We start from the raw sequence: 13,097 nt of genomic DNA, 5'->3' as shown, positions 1-13,097 counted from the left end.
AAATGTTAATATCATAGTTTATTTGTTCATTGTTAGTACATGTTTATATTAAAGTGTATTTGTTAATTTTATAATAAAAACCCATAATCTTTATAAATGGATGAATTTGTGTTACACTGCCAGTTTCTTGACCACATCTGTATGTTTCTGACTGAACAACTCCATCCCATAAGTGTTCTTTCTTCATTTGGTATTTACGTTGTTAATGTATATTCTTTATGGATAATTTCTTAAGATTAAAACAGAGTTACTGAATGTAGACTCAGACACAGATTTAACAGTCAAGACGATGTTTATTGACAGCAACTGTGCAGGACTCATTGTCTACAACATGGAACATCCGTGAATGTCACTCACAAACATTAGGCAACCAGTAGTGGGACGCCCGCTAGCGACCTCACCGCCCGCCACTGGCGACATGCAGCGATAGTCGCTTAGTGATAGTGTGAACGCAGCTCAAGGCTTACATTATAAAATTGTTATCAAGACATTAGGTTTGTGGGCAACATAACATAACTTAAACATAATATACAGCATAATATAATTTACAATAAATATATTTAATATTGTCCAACAAAACATGAAGTACACTTGTTCAGAATAAAGGCAGTAACATTGACAGACTCATTGGTCCTTTACCTTTAAAATAAATAGCTCCCGTTTCAGTGTTTGAAGATCTCATTCAAGAACAAACAGTGTTTAAGGCAATAATGTAACAGCTCAAAGCAGAAAGCACCAGAAAGACCCAGTGACAGCTGTAAAATACTTTAACTAAATACTAAAAAACTAACAAAACTTTTAGGACTGACGTGTCATTTAAATCACTGTTTTTTGTATTGAGTCCTGACAGGGGAGAATGAGAGAGCTTGTTGTTTTTTTCTTCTAAGGTAAAATACAATTAAACAGCTTATAGTCAGTATACTTATTGTTAGTACAATTAATGGAATAAAAAACAGTTTAAATGAAGTCTCCACACTGTCCAATCCAGTTTCATCTTCTGAGTTTTCATTTTCAGTGGATTTACTTTCTTTTCCTGCTGTTGATTCTGCAACAAACAAAATACATAACTGTGATAAAGGCAAGAGATTCATCTATAACTAGTTTTTTTAGCATACAATCTTTACAAGTTGGGGCGTCGGTGAAAAACATGGTGGAATACCACAATACTTAAGTATTTAGCAGTGATATTGTCAGGCTTTTCTATTTACAGCGGAGTAAGCTAATCGCCTGCACATAATATGATATCATTATAATATAACAATATAATATACAAAGTGTCTTCATAAATTAATTAAAAACATAAAAAAGCAAAGCACACCTGATGCACAATCCTTTTTATTCATTATTTACAACTAGAGTTTAACTAGAGTACACTGCCATCTTAGTCCGACGAAAGTGACTTGCACACACCTGCCGTCCTAAACACGACTTCTCACCTTCCCATGAGGACTTGACCGAACCATTAAAGAAAATCCTGAGCTTCCCACTTGTATTTACGACATAGTGGTGGCGATCAACTCGTAAATACGATCTTTACGAGACGACTTGAACGCACCAATATACAGGCTCATCTACAAATTTATGTATCAGAATGGTAATGCGTTTGACTACATTATCAAACAGCTAATAATGTGTTGCTAATGATACACAAACCCATTCACTACCTCAGAGTCAGGCAACTGTCTTCTAACAATCAGTATCCTTAGAAACGCTTTGAACAACTGAGAACGTCAGTGGTATAGTTCATCGTAATATACATATTTCACCTGCTAATAACTCGAAATGTACACGAATTTTCATATCAATAGAAAAATATAGCGGGGTAACCTGGCTTCTCTCGAGACTCCCCTGATTCACAGCAGTTAATGATATGCTAAAGCCCGCCAGCACGTTGATGTGTAGTTTTGAGAGGGTCTTTGGTTCGCTGTCGTTTTAATGAGCTATACTCAGCATCAATTGGGTTGACTTTAAAAACGCCACATAGAAATATATACAACATTAAAAGCTTGATTTTCACCACAGGGGGACTTTAAACTTTGTTGGCTAGAGACCTAAGTTTGGTTTGATATGTGAAGCACAATGTTCTCTCACTATTCCTGATTTCTAACACACACTCACAGCGTTCGACATAGTCTTGCGTCCGTTTCAGATTAAAACTCCAGGTGTGAACAGGAATGTGTTGCCCTCGTTTACTTGTGATCCAATGACCAAAAGACAACTTGATACCAGGGGCCATTTCACCAGCTGTGCGTAAGTTACAACTTAGCCTAGTTTGGACGTAAATGGACACTAAGTTACGACTTGCGCGCTTCTAAATATTTTTGCGTTGCACCATTAAACTTAGTTGAAGCGTAACTCTACGTATAAACTAAATATTTACGGCAGCCTTCGATCAGGAGTAACGGTTGGAATAAAATATCAGACAGACTGAACTGCTATAATAAGCTCTTCTTTTACCTGACTTCAATTCTTTAGACATATATAATAATGCTAATATTTACACTCGCTTACATTTTAAGAGAGAGAACATTATGTGAAAAGATTACCTTTATTAGCGGCTCTTTAAAACGAACCCGTCCTAAACAGCGCGCCGCTGTGTGCATCGCTCCATGTTGTACATGACAAATATCAGTCAATCAATGAACGTAATTTCTTATGCTATTTGTATCAATATTTATTTATTGATCCTTATTAATTTCATTTCAAATACAGTTTCTTAATGTTATTTACATATAAAAACACTTATGTTATTTATGATCAAGTATCGTATTTAATAGAAACTTATTTTTAGCGTTAGTAACGTGAGGCAAAAGAAGTTAGAATGAAGGATAAACTGGAATTCACAGCATTTCAACAACTTCTGCTCACGTATTTGAAGGCTGCTATTGGGTCATCGAGGGTAAACGTCATATTATGTGACTACACATTTCTTTATGGAGAGCTTACGACCTACTAGCTATGTTCTGCCTTACGAACAATTAAAGTACAGAGTTAGTTACAAAGCTACTAAGCCTCCAGTGTGGACTTTATGTTCCAATTTAAGAAATAACTTACGAATGGCTGGTACAATCCTACCCAGGGGCCGGTTGCACCAGCTGTGCGTAAGTTATAACTTAGCCTAGTTTAGACGTAAATGGACACTAAGTTACGACTTACGCACTTCTAAATATTTTTGCGTTGCACCATTAAACTTAGTTGAAGCGTAACTCTACGTATAAACTAAATATTTACGGCAGCCTCCGACCAGGAGTAACGGCTGGAATCAAATATCAGACAGACTGAACTGCATCAATAAGCTCTTCTTTTACCTGACAGACTTCAATTCTTTAGACATATGATTATGCTGACATTTACACTCGCTTACATTTTAAGAGAGAGAACATTATGTGAAAAGATTACTTTGTTAGCGGCTATCTTTAACACGAACCGTGTTAAACTTTAACTTTAACTGTGTGCATCGGTCCATGTTGTCCATGTCAAATATCAGTCATAATCAATAAACGTAATTTCTTATGTTTTTTGTATCAATATTTATTTATTGATCCTTATTAATTTAATTTCAAATACAGTTTCTGAATGTCATTCGCAAAAACACTTATGCTATTCATGATCAAGTATCGTATTTAATGGAAACTTATTTTTAGCGTTAGTAACGTGAGGCAAACTAATGAAGGATAAACTGAAATTCACAGCATTTCAACACAACATCTGCTCACGTGTTTGAAGGCTGCTATTGGATCATCAGGGCTAAACGTCATATTATGCGACTACGCATTACTTTACGGAGAGCTTACGACCTACTAGCTACGTTCTGCCTTACGAACAAATGGTGCAACGGAATAAAGTTCAGAGTTAGTTACAAACTAGCTAGTAGTTACTAAGCCTCTAGTGTGGACTTTACGTTCCAATTTAAGAAAGAACTTACGAACGGCTGGTGCAACCCTACCCAGGTGTACACGGCCTAATTCATAATTAATCACCTTTTTTACTCTGAATACAGCCTAAAAGACCATTTATTTTGTCTTAGACACACGATAATGTTGTGATTGGTCATTCTTTATAGTTCATCATGGTTAGTTGATATTGAGGCTAATCTCATTCAGTAATTATAGACTCTGATTAGTTAAGTTTGTTTCCATATTAGTTCAGAGTAGTATCTGAAGTGTTCATGTAGAATTACTCATTTGTCCTGCATTACTTTCTTGCACTGTTTCCTATTAATGACAGACCATTATTTTAAAGTGCTACCAACTTCATACATGAATCAAGCATTTTTACACACCATGGATGATCAGCTGTACAGTCTGAAGTTCATCTGAGTGTGAGATGAGGCAGATGTAATTTCCTCCATCAGTGTGAGTGAGATTGTTGAGTTTGATGGAGAAGTTTCCTCTCAGATACTCATGTGGGTATGTTTCGGCTCTGTTCTTGTAACGAGGGTGATGTCGCTCTGGTGAATCTTCACCCTTGATTATATCATACACAATCTCGCTGCCATTGTGTCTCCAAAACACATCAAAATCTTGAGGTTTCAGATCATGTTCAGTGGAAGAACACGGCAGGAGAACAGAACCACCAATAACAGCCTCTACTGTTTCCTGCAGAGACACTGAAACAACACAAACTGTTAAACACTCAGTCTGTGGCTTGAATTTATCTTTCTGATGTGTAGTTCAGATGCTCACCTTTGTTTATCAGCACCGCAAACACACAGATGAAGCCGCAACTGCAGAAACAGAAAAAACAAGTTCCTTTAACTTCTTTAATCTCAACCAGTACAGCATTATATTAGCAACAGGCTTGTTTAAGATGAACCAATCCCCAGTGATCACAGTGAGGAACACGTCGCTTAGAAATGCTGTCCGACTTGCTCTGATGTCATGCTAACATGTGCTAAACACTAACAGCCAGTCAGGCGGATGGGCAAACTAAAAGCATGATGACTTGTTTTTTGGGGCGAGGGCAGGAGATCCTGTCAATCCACATGAGATCGACCAATAGCAAACCCCAATGATCCTATCCATTAGCGATTAACAAAATCAAGTCCCGTCATACTTTTTTTCTTGTTTGAGAAGTGTTCACTCAGAAAAGTCTATCGAAACTTGTTTCATTTGGGACATGAAAAGGTCCCAAATTAGAGGGAACACATAATTTAATATTATTTTTAGGTTTAAATTACTAAGGAGAACATACAAATTGTAAAAACGTTAAACTGACTGCAATTACTTTGTTTTACTAAAAGTAACAAGACAAAACTAAGCAGATGCAATATATTACACAAGTCATGTCGTTCATTCTAATCAGAGTTTTTGTACTAACACAATAACTGACCATGAACACAATAAACAGTGAGCTAGTCCACTACATTTTGTGAATTGCTTGATTTTCATTTCTGTGATTTGACCGGGAGCCGCACCAACACTAAAATCTCATTGGACACAAGTACAGCCCTTCATGTATTTTAAACATAAATCATGAACAAGGAGAGACTGTTTGTGTAACTTTATAACTAGATATTAGCCTATATAGTATAATTTAGATGAATCTCTCTCTAACTGAGATCCAGGTTAAAGTTGGCATGATACGGAAGTTGCGATAGTGTTTTCTTCCCTATTGTTATGCATATTAGAGTGAAACAGCTTCTCAAACAAGAAAAAAAACGTAGGGAGGGACTTGATTTTGTTTTGGCTTGGTTGACCCGCCCTCACGTCATTAAACACGTCATCAGAAAAGAGATGTGGATGCAAGAGAGAGGAAGTTATTTTGATAAAAAATTATGAAACACATGAATTAAATAAATAAATAAATAATGATGTGCATGGATAAATCAAATAAATGTATATATATATATATATATATACACACACATATATCTGTAATATTCCATAAAAAAAAAAAAAGAATTGTCAATTTTGATTTCATGGTGACTTCATGTGGATTGAGGTCACTGTTCAACTAAACAGTCCAAATGCATCAATTTACAACTAAATTAGTTTCCATGAATTTCCCTTAATATTTTGTATTGGATGTTGCACCTTCATCCTGTAACGTTAAATGTTGAACTCGTCTTTTTATATGATTTAGCAGTAAATATTCTTAAGAGAGCATCTTTACCCATATTACCATACTGGTGAGAACTTGAATAAATCCACTGTAAGATTAGGCATTATCAAATGACTTTCAAATAAAGCTGCACCTGAACACAAAAGATTGAAATTCAAAAATGCTAACTGCTAATGAATGCGGCAAAATAATAGTTGCAGACATTTTCCTGCAGATAAACCCGTAACGTTAAATCATTAAATAATCAATCCATGTTTAATATATTAATGTCTTACAAAGGGTTTTCCTGTTGATTCTATCTTAAATAAAGCAAATGAGGAACAAAACAAACCAGGCCAAATGTAAACACGAGCGCATACAACAGGCCTTATTTTACGAATTGTGGCATTTCCGGGACACGATGCATTTTGTAAATACAGATTTTTTCAGAGTTTATACAGAACATACCCGATGATGACCATGGAGCCCCGGTATAATTCATGTAGGCTATACATTCATATTTCTGAAATACTACTCTTTTCGCCAACAGATCAAGGAAATCAAGACCCCGATCGATCTCTTCATGCAACAAAAAGTCAATTAGAAGCACTCTCTTCCTGATGGCTGAGCGTACTGCGCAGACTCAAACTGAGCTTGATTACGTAGATGTGACGTAAGCAACTACCTGTCTGACAGTTTTAAGTATTCTAGTAGCTGTGCCAAGAGAAATCTGAATCATTCCCTTCCGAAACTTGCAGAGACGGAGAGTGTGAGTAGGAGCTGTCCATGAGCTAGGAGCAGGAGCAACTTTTGCTAAGTATTCTGATTAATTATTTTCCTCCACGTCCCCCGATTGCCTGCGAGCTTCTCCTCCTGTCCATACGGTAATTTCTAGTGATGGTGAAATTAAGCTTTGTAAAGCACCGGGGCTTTCCACCTCGACTGTAATTGCAAAATGGTTCATTACTCGAAGCTTTTCAACCCTACAGTCTATGTTTTCAACACGTTGCAAACGGTTGCAAACTACGACATCTTGTGGTCAAAAGGTGGAAAAGCTGTCTTTCTGTCCCAGAAGACCCATCCATTTTTTTGATTGTTTCATGTAATAAAACACGTTGTGCTCTGTAAACCGCAAAGCAATAAAATAATCCACATAATTCATGTGTTAGTGTTGATGTAGTTCTTACATAATTTAAACATATGAAAAAATAAAATAAAAATAAATGGGACAAATTAACGTGTACAGAAAACAATTCTTATGAATCTGCTTTGATCAACAAATGCAGCCTTATTCATATATATATATATATATATATATATATATATATATATATATATTGTTGTGTAATATGCAATTATTCTATTCTAATTATGACTTTTGGTACATGAAGTACTTATGGGTCATAGTAAGCCACAATTGTAACTGTATTAGAAAGTGGTTTTATAAAGAAAGGTACCACAAGTTGTTGTTAAACAATTTATTAAGAAAGTGTTATATACTGTAAAACACTTGTAAAAATAATCCTTGTAACCATATATTGAGAGAATGGTTTATAAGGAAAAACACTGCAATTGTTGTTGTAAAGTCATTTATTGAGAAAATGATTCATTAAGAAAGACACCGCAACTTGTTTTATAAAGATTTTTATTAAGAAACTGGTTTATTAGGAAAACCATTGCAACTGTTGTTGTAAAATCATTTATTGAGAAAATGGTTTATAGAGGAAAACATACCACACTAAATGTTGTAAGCATTTATTAAGCATATGGCAGAGTAGAGAGAAATTGAAAATGTATTGGAAAGAGCTGTGCCAAAGAAAGAAGAAAAATGCAAGCATTACCCGTTTGATGAGGAGCATGAGGCACAGGAGAAAGGCAGAGGATCCAGAGCCAGCAAGCAAAGGAGAACAAAGGAAAGAGCTTTATATATGAAGTTTGTAAAGGGGTTTCCAGAACTGAGGACAGTTCAAGACTTCGGATTGGACAGATTGTCTGTAAAGGACTGAATCTGTGCGGAGGACGTGTGGACTATAAAAAGTATTGTTAGGAATGTCAAAGTCAGACGCTGATTCACCAAGGACGTCTCCGGTGTTAGATGCCTTGCCATTGCGCCTCATGAAAATGAAAGCTTGTAAATTAATTGGTTTTGATTTACTTTTATTTTTATTTTATATATTAGTACCTTTTATGTAAATTAGTTAACCTGTATTTAATTAAAAAAAATATATATAATTGAAAGTAAGAAGCTCGCCTGCCATAAGTCTCAGAAAAATGAATCAATTTTTTTTTTTTTTGCTTGTTTCGGAGCTCGGTGCTGAACGTCACATCACTAATAATTTCCAAGGGGGTAATCCATCAGCCGGAAACCGAAGCTTCCCCGGTCGCCGCCATTGATTAGCAGACCATCACCTGCTGTTAGCATGCCATTAGTCTCGCGTAGCCAGACCTTCAGACTAACGGCTGAAGGTCTGGAATTCATAGCAGCTTTCTTTGGCCAAGGCCCGCCCATAAGGCCGTTTGACCGACATGTCAAACAACCAATTACAGTTCGTTTCGTTCAGCGTCACGTTTCGGGGCGTGGAAATGTCACCCCCAACAACAGGTTGCAACAAGTCAGTCAGCATAGAAAATCAAAGAAGGAGAAGAAAACAAGCGTCAGCGTCTGTTGTTTCATGTTTGCCCGCAAACGCGGCTGATATCCCCTTCTCAGTTAGGTACTTCACTTGATCTTCCATAATAGATAGGAGGGGACACACAACTAGTAAAATTGGATCTGCTGGGAATCCTTCTAAATGCTGACAAAGGGTCGGCCAGACTTGGAAAATAATACTCTTCCCAAATCTCGTCGGCAAACAGGCTAAAATATCTCTTTTTGTCACCACTAAGTGCCTCAAACAAAACTCCTGGACATCTCTTAAAGAGTCTATGCCGTGAACCTCGCATACTTTTGAGAATCCTACGTTTAGCTGATCTTGATAAATGCTCATTGTCACTCATGTAAACACAACAGTTTTTCTTCCGCAATCACACGTCTACGCTTTGTTTCCCGGCGGACCAAAAATAAACGCGACACTCGCGCCCCCCGGAAATCCGATAAAATTCAACCAATCAGATGACGACTTCGACATTCCTGAAGTGTTTCCAGTTAAGTGTACCATATGCATCAGACGTTTAGCCAACGTTCCGTGGGCGTGACGTCTGAGGCTGAGACTAGCATGCCATTGACTCCCATTCATTTTTGCGTCACTTTGACAGTGAATAACTTTACATCTGAGGTGTTTAAAGACTCCATTGGTCCATTATTTATTTCTAAAGAAACACAAAAATGTATAAAAGGCTCCATTACCTTGTATCTTACGTTATGGCCCCGTAGAAGCCGCTTTTGTAAAAATAGGCTAACGATTGCGTCATAACCACACGACTCTCTGTCGCACAGTAGAGAGATTACCGTATAGACAGGAGGAGAAGCTCGCGGGCAATCGGGGGACGTGGAGGCAAATGACAAAGTAATTAAGCAGAATACTTAATTAAAAAAGTTGCTCCTGCTCCTAGCTCATGGACACCTCCTACTCACGCTCTCCGTCTTTGCAAGTTTCGGAAGGGAATGATTCAGATTTCTCTTGGCACAGCTACTAGAAGACAGACGGGTTGCTCACGTCACATCTACGTCGTCAAGCTCAGTTTGAGTCTGCGCAGTACGCTCAGCCATCAGGAAGTGAGAGCTTCTAATTGACTTCACTTGTCTCCGTTGAATCCAATGGGGTTGCTGTGTCCATTTCTCCTCCTGTCTATACGGTAATCTCTCTACTGTGCGACAGAGAGTCGTGTGGTTATGACGCAATTGTTACCCTATTTTCACAAAAACTTCTTCTCCGGGGCCATAACGTAAGATACAAGGTAATTGAGCCTTTTATACATTGTTTCTTTAGAAATAAACAATGGACAAATAGTGTCTTTAAACACCTCAGATGTAAAGTTATTCGCTGTCAAAGTGACGCCAAAATGAATGGGAGTCAATGGAATGCTAACTGCAGGTGGTGGCTTTTTAGCCAATGGATGCCCCCTTTGAAGGTACGCTTTCCGGATGCTGGATTACCCCCTTGCTTGCAATCCGTACATCATCTGCCATGTTTTGTTATCATGTGACGTATGACATTATATGAGCAGCAGGTTTTACTCATCTATCTGTAAATATCTATTGATGAAACTTATTGTGGTCTTGTTGAAGAAACAGCTGCCTATTTATTTTGTGATTGTAGTATAACCAATACATTATGGGTTGGTTTAAGTTCTTATATTTTTAACCTACAGTTTTATCCTTAAAGATATACATTTTTATTAAGAAATCCCCAAATCATCATCTCTTGAATATGTTGTTAATTTCTTCATTTTATATGCAAAAATGTTCACCCACAAGAAAAAGTCACTTAAATCTCCATTGTTTTCCTCTTTTTCTTGTTGAATTTTCTTTATGTATTACGATGAATAATTCAAAGATATTTTGTCACTGTGCTTTCTTCCTCTGTGTATATAATCTTATACTATGATGTACACAAACCTATGATATTTATGTTTTCTGTTTTTTTATTAATTTTTTTGTCATTATTGTTGAAAGATACAACAAAGGTATCTTTTCCTGATCTTTATGTAACTATAAGTTCTGCAATAACAAAATGATATGAGTGACAGGTGCACTAACATCAGTAACTCGACAGCCCTACATAGAATGGTTTTCCTCAGCGTTTGTAATGTCTGCACAAAGGAGACGGGCAGCTGCTCGAAGATCTCGCCTTTGTGGAGAAAACTGTTGATTTTATTCTGTGAAAATGTAAACATCACTCAAAAATTAAGATTACCCCAAAATTAATTGCATTGCTAGCCCACCCCAACACTTATGCACAATAATAATAATAAATGCTGACCAATAGTAATACTTGATATTACTTTCTTTTTGGGGAAAGAAGAAACTTTCCCACCTTCACCTTTCTCTGCTGTCCATCATGTCCCTCATTGTTGCAGTCAGACTGGAATCTGATCACGGATGGGAAAGGGACATCTAGGCTTGCCTGAGTGCACCGTCTCCCTCATCACCTCATGCCTGTACAGAACCCTGTGAGACTCGATCTTAACATCAAACACTCCTGTGAGAGAAGCATTGTAGAGCGAGCCTTTAACATGTTAAAACAAGCTGGTTGTCACATGTTGTTATCATGCCGGAGGTTGTTACATGTTGTTATCATGCCGGAGGTTGTTACATGTTGTTATCATGCTGGAGGTTGTTACATGTTGCGCTGTTTATCACAATCTGAGGCAATAAGGCCCGGTGGAGTGATGGAGGGTCTCATCCAGGATTCAGCTCAGTGCTCCTCATCCTCAGTGCTCACACCAGTCTGTAGACATTTCAGATCCTACAAATATGCACAAACATTATAGAAAAGCATTCATTTTAACAGCACAATGTCATTTGATTTCTGTATATGAAGTAACAAAATGATCTTACTTTATATTTTTATTTCAGGTTCCCCCCCCCCCCCCTTTTTACCACAAATGCCGCTGTCATCGGGTCCTGCTGATATCAAGAATCAGAAAAGAGCTGTAATAGCTCTGTTTGAAATTACAATATTTCTTAACTTAAGATTTACATAGATTTTGTTATTCATTTCTGTAGTGTACTCAAAGCCTTTGATGGCAGCATTCAGCTTCATGAGACACTCTCCTGGCTAACGTCTTTACACTTTCAACAATTCAACAGATTACAGTAGTTCAACACATGCGATTTTAACACAAGGAACCGTGTTTACTCACGTTTGAAAACACCCGTCGCTGATCAACGCGATGTTCGATTATGACGTATCTCGCGTGGCCTTCTGGGATAGAAAAGTATCGATCGATGGGTGCTTCAGAATCTGGGTCATCCGGTAACTTCTCGCCTACTCTTTATGAATACTGATGTTTTGGACATACTGCTCCTTTCACTAGCCTATTCACCTTATTCCGCCCCGCCCACTTTTACTTCTGTCCAGTACTTCCGTTGTAAACCACCTTCCGGTTTAGCGGACCCTCATTCAATTTCGAGGAGAACTGCAGAGAAGTCTCACTGATAAAATGTCACATAAGATAAGCTAATTTGTGCCAAATGTGCTATGTACGTGTGTACCAACAGAACAGCAATGCACTGTTTCTCGGGGTAATTTTTAAACGACTTTTAGGTGTTTATATGACCCGTCTGCCTGTCTGATCGCAGCCCGGCCGATGTGTAGTGTTTAGCCTACATTAGCCACAAACATCTAATGTTGTAATGGTCTCACTACAGGACACATACACATGCTATACCTTGTTTGAAAGCTATGGTCCTCTAGAATTCAGTCGCTGGATTTATTTTACAGCCATTACTTGTGTTAGAGATTAAACCATAAGAAATTGCAGCTAGCAGTTAGCTAAGCTAACGTTACCCTCTTGTTCATCTAGTTGAGGCTCTACTTTCTTTCTACACCAGTTCGTGGCTATTTTTTTCTCATCTGTTGGCTATACACTGCAAATGTATCTGGTGATTAAGCAAACAAACTGTGGTGTAATAATGTTTCAAACTTTACTTGTTTGTGCACATCTTCATAACTAAGTAATAGCTATTAGAAAGACAGAGCTATTAAATAATTTGATTGTGGCATTGTTTCAAAACCCACATGGAAAGAACCTATATGTGGATATATGCACATATATGAAACCTATATGCAGCATATATGTGCATTCATGCTGTATATATGCAGCATATATGCACATATATGCTGCATATATACAGCATATATGCATATATATGATCATATATATGCTGCATATATGCGTATATGCCACATATAGGCAAAATTGAGGCGCATATATGTGCATATACAGGCCATATAGGTCTCCTTCTATATCCACATATAAGCCCTATATGTACATACAAGATATGTCTCCTATGACCAGATCCTGCTCATGGCAGGATCTGGTCATTTTGTAGCTCATATCTCACTTTGGCAACTGTCATGCATGATGCCTAGCTCAGATAGGCACATCTA

The 13,097-nt window shown here is 37.4% G+C and overlaps 1 protein-coding gene and 1 long non-coding RNA gene across 2 annotated transcripts in view; one reads left to right on the top strand and one right to left on the bottom strand.

The window, feature by feature from the left end:
- The window catches only part of LOC307169413, a 93,529-nt gene that overhangs the window by 77,355 nt on the left and 3,077 nt on the right, over window positions 1–13,097 (top strand). The gene's annotated exons all lie outside the window — the stretch shown is intronic.
- Window positions 277–7,052, bottom strand: LOC307169383 (uncharacterized protein). Its single transcript, XM_079889999.1, has 4 exons — window positions 6,511–7,052; window positions 4,686–4,726; window positions 4,283–4,609; window positions 277–1,045 (listed from the first exon to the last, which is right to left on the bottom strand). Exons 1-4 carry the CDS (start codon window positions 6,555–6,557, stop codon window positions 822–824), a joined length of 639 nt encoding a protein of 212 aa, XP_079746125.1. The 5' UTR covers window positions 6,558–7,052; the 3' UTR covers window positions 277–821.

Source organism: Squalius cephalus, assembly GCF_949319135.1.
Source record: "Squalius cephalus genome assembly, chromosome: 13".
Lineage (NCBI taxonomy): Eukaryota > Metazoa > Chordata > Actinopteri > Cypriniformes > Leuciscidae > Squalius > Squalius cephalus.
This window is presented reverse-complemented; position numbering and strand designations above follow the sequence as displayed.